Source organism: Camelus ferus, chromosome 34 (genome assembly GCF_009834535.1).
Source record: "Camelus ferus isolate YT-003-E chromosome 34, BCGSAC_Cfer_1.0, whole genome shotgun sequence".
Taxonomy (NCBI): Eukaryota; Metazoa; Chordata; class Mammalia; order Artiodactyla; family Camelidae; genus Camelus; species Camelus ferus.
Genome location: NC_045729.1, coordinates 7,716,128 through 7,732,513, shown reverse-complemented (window position 1 = coordinate 7,732,513; position 16,386 = coordinate 7,716,128). Strand labels below are relative to the sequence as shown.

The 16,386-nt window shown below is 43.0% G+C and overlaps 1 protein-coding gene across 4 annotated transcripts in view; it reads right to left on the bottom strand.

Annotated features, from left to right (window-relative positions):
• Positions 1–16,386, bottom strand: part of ST8SIA1 (ST8 alpha-N-acetyl-neuraminide alpha-2,8-sialyltransferase 1) — a 113,880-nt gene that overhangs the window by 61,440 nt on the left and 36,054 nt on the right. For 3 of the 4 annotated variants that reach the window (XM_006184535.2, XM_032472841.1, XM_032472842.1), the window contains exon 2: positions 10,144–10,288. The exons of the other annotated variant lie outside the window; for it this stretch is intronic. In XM_006184535.2, the coding sequence (XP_006184597.1) occupies positions 10,144–10,288 (145 nt within the window). The remainder of the gene's footprint in view (positions 1–10,143; positions 10,289–16,386) is intronic. 4 annotated transcript variants of the gene reach the window in all.

Here is a 16,386-nt window from a genome sequence, read left to right as displayed (position 1 = left end):
GAAACTTTTCAGAAAGTTTTTGAATGAGTCCATATAGTCGATGATCAACCCTGAACTGCTGCAGTGGCAGAGAGGTAAGAAAAGAGGGGATGGATTCAACAGATATTTACAAATGAAACTGGACTCGGAGAGTGGTTAGCATGAAGGATGGATTCAAATGGAAGACCCAGGCTGTCCAGTTCAAGTGATGGAGCAGGTTTTAGTACCATCACCCGAGGCAGGAAATAGAGAAGAGAAACTGGGTGGGGAGGGAGGGAGGTTAACTTTGAACATCTAGAAGGTAAGGAACTGAGACACTGAAGATGACATCCAGTGAGGGGAGAGACTGGGTCTGTTTTCCTCACCACTACTTCCCCAGGAACGAGCACCGTCCTTCGCACACAGCAGTGGTTGCAAATAAATGCTTGATAAATGAGTGGCTGAACATTTAATTTTAGAGAATCATAAAAATTTTAGGAAAGCACAGTTTTGCTTGGCCACGGGGCACATTCGTTTCAATGAGGAGTCTGACAAATCTGAAAGGGAATTTCTGATGCATCAAAGCCTTATTTTAGAGTTTCTCTCACCTCTGATTTTATTGTGGTGATTCTCGATTTGAACCAAATTTTACAGCTCATATGGAAGTACTAAACTGTTTCCAAACTTCATACCTATGTCGCTGGCCTTTCGGTTTGAGAAAGTCCTCCAACCACCCCCTTTGCACCTGGAAGCACCGCTAACCATAGTTACTTCAGTTCTTAATAACCTTGTGTGTTACGGTCAAAGTCTACGAAAATACAATTAAGAAATGGATAAGCTTTATGGCTCCAGAAGTAACAATCCTTTGTGAAAACGCTATCATCTGAATAGTAGATTAGACCCCGAATGCATATAAAATCAGAGTAGATTGAACCGTAAGAAAGAGACAAATTTAAGCAAAATAATCATACATTTTATAAGGAGCTGTTGGGTAGTGCTTTATTAACAGGAGCCCACCTTAGGTTAAAAGATTATTAAATGACTTTAATTTGCTATCACCTTTTTCTCAGGACCTTTTTTTTTCCTTAGCAAAGAGTTAAAAGTCTGAGTCTGGGTAGACAGAAAAAAGAAAATTTAGCAAGAAAATTTTTATGCATAATACTTTTCAGAGTATAAAACGCTGGTTCTCCTCAAAAAGCACTTTTGTTTCCATTTTGATCAGCAGATCTTGACCCACACCCTATCGATCCTAAATTTCTCCACCGCATTTCTCTCCCCTATTTTTCTGACAAACTGCTAATATATTGTCTGGATTAACAATCTGCCCAGACTCCCTCCTGCATTTAGTTTCTGTTCCCTCTGTCCTATCAGCCTCCACAGAGGGAGATATAGGAGAAGGCAAGAACCTAACGTATTTGTCTAAAAAATCCTGCTTGATCAGGCTTAATTCTCAGCTACTATATATGTCCTGAACCCACATCAGGGCCACTGCAGATTCAGCCTGAGCCCTGGGAAATGTGCATCAATCCTGGCTTCTGGGAAATGATTTGGGGAGTGGCCACCCCAAACTGTGGGAATCACCAAACAGGTTATCTCTGCATTCTTCCCATCCTGCCTTTGAGGTGTGGTTCTGGTATCTTGGCTTCTGTCTTTTTTTCAAAACATAGCCCTGGGTTGCCCGTCCAGATTCCTGGTGCTCAGCTTCTACTCAGTTCCAGAAATGTGCTTCTGCTTTGTCCTCAAAGATAGTTCCTAATTTTGACCCCAATGCTGGAAATGTAATAGAGAAGAACAAATCTGACTCCATATTAGATCTGCTCCTTTAGCTCTAAACTGTGCTCTGTTTCCTGGGCTTAGTCATGCTGGTTCTGCGCCTTTTGTAAAAGAATGTTGCCTATAGCCTGAAATACACAGGAGAGCCCATTCTCAAGGCTCTGACTTTTAAGGGTATTAACACTTTCCATTCATATAAAGATAAAAACTTGCAAAAGAGAAAATAACATTTGTTTTGTTGGAAGTTTACAGGGACACCATGACCTGACCCACGTGGACATCTGCAAGAAAAAAGGATTCTGACACCAAGTTTGCAACAACCAACCACATCCCCTCTTTTTTTAGTATAAAAGGAGCTTGAATTCTGACTTGGGGAAGATGGTTCTCCAGGACATTAGCACCCATTTTCTCAGTCTGCTGGCTTTCTAAATAAAGTCATTATTCCTTGCCCCAACACCTCGTTTCCCAATTTACTGGCCTGTCGTGCAGCGAGTAGAATGAGTTTGGACTCAGTAACAGAAACTCCCACCTCGTTCCCTTGAGTCCCTGCTGGGATTAAATGCTCCCAAGTCTCTAGAAGGGTGAGATCCTGCAGTCCTCTGGCCAGTACCTCCTGGAAGCTGCCAGGTGCCAAACCCCTCAGCTTAGTGGCTGGAACTTGAAATCAATTACCATTTGATCTGGCTCTCTGAGTAGAGCTCCACCTTCCCCTATTCTTCCTCTCTGAGTTCTGCACACTCCTAGCACATCACTTTATTCCTCATTATCTTCTGGTCCCTGCCAACAGTTACCAAGGGTGAGAACCTTAATAATCCTTTCTGTCTACTGGCTGGACTTCCTTTTAGTCCCTGCAGCTAAGTTCACTCCCCTTTCCTGTCCCCGTCTCCCACCCCTTCTCCATCCTGTTGGGCAAGTCTACCCAGAAGTTCTGACCCTGCAGATGAAGGTATGTCAGGCCACCAGCAAGGACAAGAATATTGTGCCATCTCCCATGTGATCTAATTTTACAGGGCAATTAGCAGAGGAGAGTAAATTGGTTTGAACAGATACAAACATTAAGAAAATGTTCTCTGTACTCATGTGTATCTTTTGACTCTCTGATCACATTAACTAAGCCAGAGAAAATTCAGTGTTGATATGGTATTCCCCCCTAAGTTAATCAAACAGATCTTTCTGCATTTAAGAGATCACTGATAGAGTTAAGGAATGCAAACAAGTGTATCCCGGGCAGAAAGGAAACAGAGGCTTCCTGGTAGGAAACAAAACCAAATCAAAACAGGACAGAAATGTCTTTCTACAGCTGGCCATTTGCCAGTAAGAAGGGCCAAGATGAAGAAATCAACTGAAGAAAAACCAATACGGATACATCAGGGTTTTTCTTCCCCCTGCGGGAAAACACCCTGTCAGAAGAAAATTTTTCTCTGAACATTAACACCTCCAGAAAAAAGCTATCACTCCCATTAGACCTGCGGGATGAGATCTGACTCAGCGGTAACTGGTGTCATGCATCCTTTTCAATTGTTTCCAGGAAGCTGCGAGCCTGAGCCATCATCAGTCTTCGTACTAAATTTTACACACTGGTCAAATACTTCAGAAAGGTCCGCAAGGTGGCAAGACAGAACATCCCTTACCTCTCATTTTCATCTTGTTCTCAACCACAGACAACCTGTGAATCTTCTTTAAAGAAAGGTCTTAATTTGTAATTATTTCTAAGTTCGAAAGACAAGGCATCTTACAGTTTACCTTCAGCTACTTGGTGGAGAAACTCACTCCTAATCATGTGCTTTCCTTTCCTATGAGGAAAGAGATTGCTTGGAAGTCCCGTGATGATCCACTCTCCTCACCGACTCAGTTACAGAACAACTGGAGGGACTAGTGCTTACCATTCCATTGGGCAGACACACAATCTTAATTCACTAGAAATTAGTAATTTACTTCACACTGCATAATTATTATCCCACTATAGATGCAAATGGACAACTAGCGGCGTCTAAGGTGGTCTCCATTACTACTTTATATGTCCCTAAATCCCAGAGTCCACAGACTTATCTCTCCTCCCCACGCCCAGCATGGAAAATTGATTCAACCCCTTTTCTAGTGGTGTTTTCTTCCCCCACTGGTTCTTTGTATTAGCCAAACGCCTAGGAAATGCTCATCTGACGTAAATGCTTACACAGATAGTGAAAGCAACATTAGTATACGTTTGCACAGTGCATTCATTACAAAGCACTTTTACATCTGTAATCTCATTTCAACTGTGTTTCTCACAGTAACACTGAAATATGAACACCAGGTATTGTTAGTCCCGAACTGAAAAGTATAAACTCAGGCTGAGGACAGTTAAACGTGACTTGTCTGGGGTCCTAAACGTCTGCTCATCATTCTGATGATCAAATATATATGTTTCTTATACATATTTGGTCTTCATCCCCAGTTCTTGCCTCACAGCTCCCCAAACCCTTGGAATTTCCTAAGCAATACGAGCAAAGGGAGCATCTTTTATAATACTTGGTCACTTGCCCTCAAGTTCCTGAAAAATCCTTCAAGCCACAAAGGCAGTAAAGGTGTCTTGTTATTCACAGAAAGCCCCTTTACATCACAACTGGGTTTCTGTTAATGAAGGTGACTTCTGGAAACCACCTAAGGATGGGAGCTGGTTGCCAAGGGAACCAACCATGAATATAAGATTGAAACTTTCAGTCCCACCCCTCTGGTCTCCAGGGATGGGAGAGGGGCTGGAGATTGAATCAAACACCAACAAGTGATTAATTAATCAGTCGTGCCTACAAAATGAAACCTCCATTAAAAACCAGAAGGATGAGGTTCAGAGTGCGTCCAGCTTGGGGAACCAGAACTCTTCCATGTGCCACCATGCAGGGCCCCAAGCTCCACGAGGACAGAAGTTCCTTTGTTGGGGGACCTCATCCTATGTTTCTCTTCACATGACTGTTGACCTGTACCCTTTAATTTATCCCGTGTAGTAAACCAGTAATCTAGTGAGTATAACGGGTTTCCTGAGTTCTGTGAGCCATTCTAGCGAATTAATAGACGCCATGAAGGAGAGTGTGGGGACCTCTGATTTACAGCCAGTTGGTCAAAGAACAGGTAAAAATCTGGACTTGCAATTGGCATCCTGAATTGGAGGGAGCTGTTGTAACCTCCAATTTGTGGCTGGTCGGTCAAAAGCACCAGTAGTAACCTGGGCTTGTGACTGATGTCCAGAGTGGAGGGTGGTCTAGTGGGACTGAGCCCTCAACCTGTGGAATCTGATGCTGTCTCCATGTAGGCAGTGTTAGAATTGAGTTGAATTGTAAGACCCTCTCAGCTGGTGTCTGAGAATTGCTTGGTGGTGTAGGGAAGCCTCCATGCACACACGGTGGAACTGGGCCCAGGAACCCATGTGATTGAAACCAATATCATATAACTGGCCTTATTTCTCCTTCCAAAGTGGGCCACTGGGGAGCTCAAAGACCAAGGGAAACTACAGTGCTGCACAGAAAGCCAGTTTCAAAAGGAAACTAAAACGCTGTATAGGAAACTAGTTTGAGAGGGGAAACCCCAGTACTGTGTAGGGTCCTTCAGCCTGCACATGTATACTTTTTTTTTCTCTCAAATAGCTGCAAAAGAAATGTCTCCATTTCCTCTAAGAATATTCATATAAGGGAAGTTTAAAAAAAAAAACTTTAAATGGTTTCAAGGTGACTAAGTGAAAAAAAAAATTAGCAACGAATCCACCAGAACCCATGTCTTTTTAAGAAAAACAAAACAAAACAAGATAATAAACAATAAAACTTTTGGAATCAGACAGGCCAGGTTTCATATCCCAGATCTCCACCTGCCAGCTCTGGAACCTTGAATGAGTTATTTAACCTTTCTCAGTCTCTGTTTCACTCATAAAATGAAGACAAGGGTAACAACCACAGAGAGTTGCTGTGAGACAGAGTGAGCTACAGTGTGGAGGCAATGAGGCCGACAGCTCAGGTCAGCACACGGAGTGCATCTGCCTAGAGCTGGAATACTGACGGTTCCTGCCTCCCTTGCAGCTAGACACGCCCACACAATTCAGCCCCGACCGCTGACGCATCAGCAGGTGTCTGCCCATGTTTCCTCTTTTGCTTCCTCCTTCCTCCTACTAGGATCAGGTTCAAAACTGGGAGGTTCCTTGGCCATGAGCCAAGGGTGTTCAAGCAGGAAGACAGGAGGTGGAGAGCTTGATGGCGCTGTGTAGGCGACATCTATCCCTGAACTACTCACCTCCTAATTCCTAATTATCGTTTGAGGTAAGTGAGCAACCCACTTGGTTTAGCCCCTGGCTTAGGTCTCTGTGACAAAGCAGGCAAACACAAGCCTGACAGCATGGACCGACATGGGCCTGGCGAAATCTACGCCTGCCAAACATTGGCCTCCTGTTTCCCTCTCGTTGAAAAGGTATGTGTTTGGAAAATGATTCCAATCATACTGGAAAGTAAAAAAGTAACTTAATGCCATAGATTATATAGCATAATCTAAATAAGCTTCATTAAGAGAAAAACAATCGTTGTGAGACTCAGGGATGCCCAGGCACTCAGAGGATTCTGTTAAGCACATCACTGGGAGGGAAAAAAAAAAGTGTATTTTCGTTTTAACAAAACCATTTTGACAAAACTACTTCAAAATGTCCTGCTGGGATTCCCACGGGCCAAGGGCACTGTGGATTCAGGCCAAGTGGACATATCAGGGAGCTTATGGTGACCAGAAGAGAAGGAAATGAGTGTCTGTCTGAGATTCATTCATGAGGTTTTGTGATTATTTACACATGATCTTGGGTGGATATTCTGAGGAAAAAGGGCTTGTCTAGTTTGTGATGTACATCATGTGACCATCCAGCACCATGTAAGAGAATGGTGGGCCAACCATGTTTTTATTACACCAAAGGAAATATTTTTCAGATTATATCAGCACACTTGTGGTTTCTGAAATTCCGTAACTCCCTCACTCATTTCCAAGGAAGCGTATGCTCTTTGGGGCCGTAAGTGTACCTTAAGCCAAAATAGCATTTATTTGGTGTTACCCACAAACATGGGACCATGCAGGCTTAAAAAGGACAGGCAGAGCAGGAAGGAACAATCTCAACCCAGGGAATGGAGGTACTCTCAAATAGTCTCCAAGTGGGAACACCTACCATCACACTGTCCCCTCCAAACACACAATACACACACACACACACACACACACACGCACTGCAGTCTAGAAAACCTACATATCGATTAAAATTCGGCCCTTCATGCCTGATAATATGCAACATGTATTTCACCAAAATACATTCATAGAGCCTTTTGGAAACAGTTGCATCAGAATCTCCTGCTTGGAATCGTATAGTTCAGGCAAGGGCGCTGCCGTGGTCCAGCCCAGGTGGGACACTGACAAGAGGAACTGGAAACAAGCATCTTTAGTATTAAGTGCGAAGCACTGCACAAGGCATAAAATGAGTTCCCCCAAAAGCTCCCAAGTTGGTATGGAGATCAACAGATAAAGACCTTGATAAGAACTGTGGTACGTAGATGAGTAGTGATGTAAATAACACTATATGAGGCGGAATTGAATTAATCTGACAATAAAGCTATGAGAAGTCATGGGAGAGTCAAATAAGAAGCAACTAACTATAATTAAGGAGGTTCAGTGGGACATCTCAAAGTACACAGCATCTCAATAAGGCCCTCCTGGACCCCGCTACCTTTTCACATCACACAGAGAATCTTGTATTGCATCTTAGCAATGACAACAAAAGCAGTGGATAAAACCAGGCAAAGGAATAACACTACAAGTGATGGTTAACATACATTGAGCATTTGGGGGAGAAATATAAGCATGATTAAGATAAACATATTGAAGTACATAATTAAAAAGTGTGATATAAAATTATCCATCTGAGTCGGAGAATGAGTGATTTGACATTATTTTGCTGAAACGCAAGGAAAGGAGGGGAGCTTTATTCAGCTGACAACGTGGTGCCCAACCCATTCACCTGCACTTCTGCCCAATCAGCACACCCAGCTTTCTTCCCACCGGGAACACGCATGAAGCTTAACGACTACCTGACAGCTTAGCTTCCTGATGACAAACTGAAACTACTTCACTAAGAAATATACACCCTTTGTGTTGATGCAAACTGATAATTTAATTAGTCATTTCAGAATCCCAGCAGAAAAACACACCTGGAACTTTTTAAGTCTAACTCGCTGAACTGGTTCAGCTCCGTGGGAAGACTGTGAACAAACAAAATGATGTCATGACTTTCGTTTTCCAAGAAAAAAGCATTTTTCCTTTATTATTCAGGGAAGGTTCTTACAGCTGGCACCACGAGACACAGAATTCATGTGCACACCCTTTAAAAAGAAAATGTTTCCTGCTATCTTACTGCTGCAACTTATAGACAAGATGGGAGGCTAGTCTGTATTTCTTTAATCATCTCTTTTCTTCAAATCTATTTTTTAGCACAAAGTTGGAAGTCAGTAAGACTGAGAGCCTTCATCTATAAAAATCTTATTTTGGATTTCTTTAAACACTTTCTATTTGATGAGCTGTTAAAAGGAGATTGCTTCCTTATCTCCTCTTCATTTCATAGCGAGTTGACATCAGTTTTTGTACAAAGAAGATACTGTGGATTGGTTTACTCAACCTCAATTCCACCCTTTTGTTAGCTTCCTGTTGAAGCTTGATTGCTTTAAAAAACTGCCCTTCTGGGACTTCCTTGCAGCTCGTGTTCTGGATGCAAATTAATCTTAACCATTAGATGCACTTGAGGGAGATCTGGAAGGAGGGGGGAGTTGGAACCCATCTTCCTCACCCTGTTTCTGTTGGAGGTGGCTGTGGCCAAGCTAATGACAGAGGCAGCTGGGCTCTCTAATCCCTAAACCACAGTTACGGCCGTAGTTCTTGGACAAAGTCATTCCAGGAGCCATCTCTTGACCCCCACCTCTCCCTTCCCTTAATGAGTTTTCAAGTGCCTAAGGCCAACATGCAATATCCTTTTGCTGAAGACACCTAGGAAGATTTCCGACTGATGAGATTATATTCACTCCTCAGCCTGAAGAGGCAGTACATGAACCAGGACAACGTGAACACCTAACATGCCCACAACACTCTGTAGTTTACAAAGTTCCTGGGCATGTGTTACACGAACTGATCCTGACCATGACTCTGGGAGGTCGCTGGACAGGTAATGCTCTCTCCACCGTACAGATGAGAAAGCGGAGTCTCAGAAGAGTTAGGAGGCTTAGCAAGGCATTTAGTTAGTAAGAGATGGAGATGAAGTTCAATCTTACATTTTCTGATGCTCAGTCATTTCCTTGGACACAAGGAAGCCTTCCAAGGACAAAATGAAGGAGAGAAAAACACAAGGGTGCTGACCATGGATTAGCCCTTCTATTTCCTATTTTAAAACAAAAATTTTAAACCTTATCATTATACTCTAAAACCAGTAAGTTAGATTAAAATACCTAAGGATGAACTAGCAAACAGGGACTGTTTCAAAGAGAGTGTGACTTTGGATCTGGTAACACCTGTGCCTTAAACATTATAGGATCCCTCCTTTGAAGAATCTTTGCTATTAATGCAGATACAGGAAAGGTTCAGTCCTGTTTTCCATCTCTGATCATGATTCTCTTTCTGCACAATCATCTGGCCAAACCAAGAGTGGCTTGAAGATTTGGGAGGCCAAGATTCATTTCTCAATTTCTCCCTCAGAGAATGTCAGTTTCATCCAAGATCCATCCCCTTCTCCAATATCCCTAGAAATAAAGATTTCCTTTTTTCCTCCCCCACTTGCTACACAGAAATATTTTAGTAAAACATTTGATTTCAATGCTCAGGAAACCCCAAAGAAAAACATTAAGTAAGCAGAGCTTGATTTAGACCACTTCAAAAGTGGTTCAATTCTTTCTCTCCATCTCCACTGCTCCTCCACTTCATAGCAGGAGTCTAACCACAGGGGTTAAGATTCAAGAGCTCTAAGAAGCAACTTCTGACCATATGGTCCCCATTCCCTGAGAGCAACATCAGCCCTAAGAAAACATTCCAGTATCGCAAATCTTCAAGATCATCCCACAGCCATCCTCAAAACACTGGCATTCCACAATTCCCTGACGTTCCTTCCTTCTCTGCTTGCTTCCTTCCGTCTCAGATGACTCAGATCAGAAGGGCTAGGAAATCTGTCACTGTAATACCTACCCTACTGCTGCCCCTGCATCAAAACATTATGTGATTTATTCATGGAAAAATGACAGGTATAAAGGAAAGCATTTATCATTAAGAAGAGAAGAAAGATGATGAAAAGCAGTAGATCTGGTTATTCCAGCAAACTCAAGGATCCTTTTCCCGTGACAGCGAGACATACAAGAAACTACATTGAAAGGCAATAAACTCTATACTAACCTGGGGGAAGAGAGAATAAGTTGAATTGTCAATGGTGAATGAGTATAAAAACTCCCCATCATACCACATGCTCTTCCCCATGGGGGAATTCATTTTAGTCATAGCAAAGAGATGGGCGGGGTCGCAGCAGTCTTCCATCTGCTTCCTAGGAGAGAAAATAGAGAGAGAAGAGAACAGCAGGTTAAGTGAGCAGCAGATTCATTCGCTTGTCCTTCCCGCAGAGATGGGCAGCCTTACCTCAGCGCCAGCTCACAGAAGCATCTGTCTCTCCATGGTGATTAGAGGATTATTTATTCACTCTTCCAGACATTAGAATGCATGACTGGAATATTTCATAATTTTAAAAAATTTAAGAAAAAGAAATACATCAGCTGATGGGACTGTAAATTGATGCAGCCACCATGAAAAACAGTATGGAGATTAATAAAAAAATAAAATAAAATGAAGGGTAGAACTCTCATGTGACCCAATTCTGGGTATTTATCAGAAGAGCACAAGAACCCTAATTTGAAAAGACATGTGCACCCCTATGTTCACTGCAGCATCACAGTTGTCCCTTGGTATCCACAAGGGACTGGTTCCAGGATCTGCCTCAGACACCAAATTCCACGGATGCTCAAGCCCCCACAGTGGACACTCCATATCTGCGGTTCTGCATCCATGGTTGTGTGGTACTGTATGTATTTACTGACAAAAAATCCATGTTTAAGTGAACTTGCACAGTTCAATTCCATGCTGTTCAAAGGGGTCAACTGTATTCACAATAGCCAAGATAGAAAAACAACTTAAGTGTCCATCCATGGATGAATGGTAAAGTAGATGTGGTATCGATGCACAATGGAATGCTACTCAGCCATAAAAAAAGAATGAAATCCTGCCATTTGCGACAACATGGATGAACCTTGAAGGTATTATGCTAAGTGAGGTAAGTCAAACAGAGAAAGACTGTCTGATTTTGCTCATATGTGAATCCAAAACAAAACAAAACAAAACAAACAAAATAAAACAAAAACAAACTCATAGGTACAGCGATCAGATTAGTGGTTACCAGAAGGGAAGGAAATTGTGGTGGGAGAGTGAGTGAAATGGGTCAAGGGAGTCAACTGTGTGGTGATAGATGGTAACCAGACTTGTGGAGGTGATTACTTTGTAGTGTATATAAATGTCCGAGCATAATGCTGTACACCTGAAACCGCTATAATGTTTACAAAGAAAGTAAAACATCATCTCTCATGGGCAGCTGAAATATGTTCGAAGGCAAAAATAATCATTATAATCATGGATTGATTGATTTAACTCTCCAGGTGCAGAGAAGGCTCTGGATGGCTAACTTTAAGACTCTGGACTGTCGAGCTTTTCAGCCGCAGCAGAAATGCACCTTCGTGATGATTTTAATAATCAGCTGGTTAAGTTCAGGGACCAGAGACTTTGCACAAGCTGTACGGAGCAGGGAATGCGCAATGTGGCCCGAAAGAGGGTGCACCCCCCTCCCCCCGCCAAAACCGAGGACACGATTAAAGAACCACCCCTGGGAAATCCTTTGAAACAGAGACAGAACAAGATGAGGGATGTGAGTTTGGGCACTGGCTAAGCAACCTGTCTTCCAGGGGGTCAATCTCACGGTTCTTTCCGGTTCTCCTCCTGTTAGACTTCTCAGCAGAGTGTGACATGGCTGAGCACCAGGACTTGGCGAAGGGCTCCTCACCCTCAGTGTCTGAAACACAGGGGATCCTGGGTCTTCTCCCTCTTCTGGGCTGGCTGCTTCCCTGCTTGCCCCTCCCATGGAGGTCCTGTTACCGTTCTACAAGCCGATCTTCACAATCTCCTTGAATTAAAAGCCTGTGAGAAATCAACTCCGTGTCCTCATCAAGCTTCCAGGAGTGAAAGAGCTTATTCCCCAGTCCCACTTCTAGAAGGACCAATAAAACAAACCACTGGCATAAACCACGTCTGGATGGCGCCCCCATAAAGACCTGCCTTGCTCAGACATCTTTGGCCACTAGTGGTACCCAAGCTGAGAGCTGAAAGGAGACAGGGAACTGGAGTCCGGTCCTGCTCGGTCTCTGTGGGATTTGGTTCCAGGACCTACCCTGCCAGACACCAAACCCCATGGATGCTCAAGTCCCTTACAGAAAATGGCGCAGTGTTTGCCCGATATCTACAAATCCCTCCTGCGTACCTTAAATCACCTCTAGATTACTTATCACAGCTAATGCAATGTACGTGTTATGTAAATAGTTATAAATACAAATGTGAATACCATGTCAACAGTTACCAATGTGCGGCAAATTCAAAAAGGTTTGCTTTTTAGAACTTTCTGGAATCTTTCATTTTTTGTGAGTACTTTTGATACACCGCCAGTTGAATCCTCGGATGCAGAACCTGAGGATGAGGATTTGGAGGCAACAGGTACTTGGCTTCTAACCGTGGCTCTGCCGTAACCCAGGAATGTGACTGGGCTTCAGAACCGGCCTCAGACACCGTTTTCGAGATCCCCTGGAGAACAGACAGGTGGAGCACACAGTGCAAGTTCAGCCTCATCGCAGAGATGAATAACCCGAGTTAGGGCCTGGGGCTCCTCCCACCACCTGGTGCTTTGTCGGGTGCTTTTTGGTTGGGTTCCCCTTCACCAAGGTTTCAACAGAAAGGACGGGGAGAGGGGCTCGGGAAGAAGGCCGCTGTCTCTCGACGTTGGTAGGATGTGTGTCACTTCTTGCCCCTCCATCATCTTTCCATCTCTCCCTACTGCACCTCTTTCCCTTCCTCCTCCATCTTCGGTTAATTCTTACTGGGTTTCATCACCCAAAAAGCAGCCTGAACCAAGGCAGGAAGGTTTCATGATGAACTGCCTGCACTTTGTCAAAGCAGCATCCTAGGCACTGTAGTCAACCAACATAAACCAGAACTAGACGTGGCTTAAGGCTGTCTTTAAAAATGAGGAGAATTGTCTTAGGCATGATTCCATTTCTGGTGGTATCTTACCACTTTTAGCCCTTACAGTAACCCTAAGAGATAATTCACGGAATTCTTACTATTACTCCCAACTTGTATCTGAAGAGACGGTATAAGGGCTTTTTCCTCTCTGCCTGCTGCCTGCTCAGAACCATTCGGAATCACCCTTACCTCTCTCTTTCCCTGAAGAAATGCTTTCTAAGCACCAGCCAAGCACCAGCAACACACAAGGTGCCTTCCTACATCTTTTCCCACTCAATTCTCACAGTGAGTGACCTTGGAGCTAGAGAGATTCAGGGTTCTTTTTCAGTAACTTGGGTCACATAATTAATGAAGTGTGTGGGGGGGGAGTGATTCTGCTCCCAGCCTTTTTACTTCTTGTCTGTACCTACTTCCAACCAGACCATAGCTCTCACCTCCAAACCAAGCTAAACTTGCCACCCAGCACAAAGTGCTACAGAGAATTCAGAAGGAAAATCTGTCACAGTCATCTAACCGCCCCCCATTCTGGTGTGGCCACTTCCATGCTACTTTTACACTGGCTTCCTTTTTTCATCCTCAAAAGAAAAAAAAATCTAAGGAAACAGAGTTTATTACATTATCCTGAACTTACAATGAAACTGAAGCTCAGGCCATGAGACTTGTTCACGTTCTTTAGGTAATAAACGTCTGTTTAAGACTCACAGACACAGAGAACAAACTTATGGTTACCAGAGGGTAAAAGGGGTGGGAAGGGATAAACTGGGGATTTGAAATTTGCACCTTGGGGAGGAAATGTGGGGGTGTTTTCATGGGTGTACACATCTATCAAAATTCATCAAATTGTAGATCTGAAACATGTGTAGTTTACTGTACAGGAATCAAACTATAATGAAGGTGTTACAAATAAATTTAAAAAATGAACAACGTATTTTTTAAAAGAGAAAAAAAAGCAATGGCTCTTAATTTGGATTAAAAAAATAAATATGTTTAACGATTAGTGAAATGGGTTAGACAGACTTAAAATTCACATCTGTCCCTACAGCATCATCATCAGGGCAATTACACAATTGTGATAGTGGGAAAACCAAATACTCAAAAGGAAGTAGAAAGTGTCAAGCGTGTACAGACACTTTTTAAAATCCAAGGGTTATAGCAAATTCATAACAATCAGAGTGCCATCTGCAATATGGGAGTGCTTTTCCTATCATAAAAGTTTGAACTTTCCCTTCCTTCCAGAGTGCCTCCCTATCTGTCTTCTGCCACGCCCACGTCCAGAGGATGGCTCGAAAGGGTCCATGAGGTGGGGGTAGGTTCGCTCCCCGTGCCCGGGAAGGACACATTAGCTCATCAGCTATACGGGCTACAGCAGCAGCCGCAAAGGCAGCAGGACCACAGCCCGACCAGCAGCCAGAGTAACAGCCACCGGAGAAGTAGCAGTAATGACTTCTAAGGAGTTCTTGCCTCACACTGTGTTAGGTTTGGGGGATGGAAACTTGAATTTCACCCCCATCCTACCTGCAGGTGATCCTGCTGAGACAGTATACATCAGCTCTTAGGATGTTTAGCAAATTGGGTTCCTACCCTCTTTCTCAAGCTTTGTACTGATGCTGCTCATTATTTGCTTCTCTTTTATGGCAGACCACAAAATCACAGGGTTGAAAAAGCAAAAGTAAATCCATTGCTATTGTCAAGTTTAAATCTGCAGAGCCTGCTAGAGACGCTATGGAGAAAGGGGAACCCTCCTACACTGCTGGTGGGAATGTAGTTTGGTGCAGCCATTATGGAAAATATTATGGAGATTCCTTATAAAACTAAAAATAGACTTACCCTATGATCCAGTAATCCCACTCCTGGGCATATATCCAGAGAGAACTCTAATTTGAAAAGATACATGCACCCCAGTGTTCACAGCAGCTCTACTTTACATGGAAACAACCTAAATGTCCACCAACAGATGACTGGATAAGTAAGTTGTAGTATATATATAGGGGGGAATACTACTCAGCCATAAAAAAGAATAAAATAATGCCATTTGTTGTAATATGAATGGACCTGGAGATCATCAAACTAAGTGAAGAAAGCCAGAAAGAGAAAGAAAAAACCATGATATCACTTATATGTGGAATCTAAAACAAAGACACAAATGAACTTATTTACAAAACAGAAACAGACTCACAGACATAGAAAACAAACTTATGGTTACCAGGCGGAAAGGGAGTGGGAAGGAATAAATTAGGGAGTTCAAGATTTGCAGATACTAACTACTATATATAAAATAGATAAGCAACAATTTTCTACTGTACAGCACAGGAACTACATTCAATATCTAGTAACCTATACCAAAAAATATGAAAAGGAATATATATATGAATATGTATGACTGGAACTTTACGCTGTACACCAGAAATTGGCACATCATTGTAAACTGACTATACTTCAATAAAAAAAAAAAAAGAAAAATGTTAAGTCTGCAGAGTATTAAGTCTCAGCTGAGTGTGAGCTGAGTATTAGAGTTAACATGTAAATGTTTTTTATTAATTGAATTCAGGCTTCAGCAGAGCTCCTCTCAAATGATGCTCCAAGTTATATCATGAAGGTGAGTACTTAGGAAGCCTGGGAGCCACTTGCTAATACTCAGGATCTCATCCCTCCAAGTGAAAGTCGTGTATAACAACTAAGCCAAGAAGACTACACTGGCTTATTGTGCCAGGAGGGCTGGGGTTCTGGGGAAACTGAACCGACGAACAGGGGGAAACCCATCACTCGGAATAATGCCCAGTATCAGAGTGAACCTTGCTGGGCCTCTCTCGGGCGCCACGTTCATCGCTTTGCTCATCAGACGTGAAGAAGGTTGGGAGGCTGCCCCTCCAACGATGGACACTATTGTGCCCTTCTGAGGAATGACTGAGTGTCAGAAAGCAGAGCTGAAGGAGAATTCCCCTTTGGTTGGCCAAACTCCTTTCGGTTGGAGCATTTGACCAAACTCGGCTGTTACCCTTCAGCTCTGGCCTCAGCTAAACATCCAATTCAATGCCATTTCTGGCCTCCCTGAACGCGTATGTGACAAATGCCTGTGTGATCACACGTGTCACCATCACACAGGGTGCTGATGTGAGCAACACAAACAGGGAACGTCATCAAAGTCTGCTGTTTACAACTGAATATGCAATTTAAAATTCTGACAAGCAACCTAGAAGAAAACGGAGTGAAATTCTCTCCAGGTGCTTTCTATGTTGAAATTCTATCAGTCAGGTGAAGTATTAATATATCTTTAATATTGCAAAAGGAAAAGGCAATAATAATGTTATG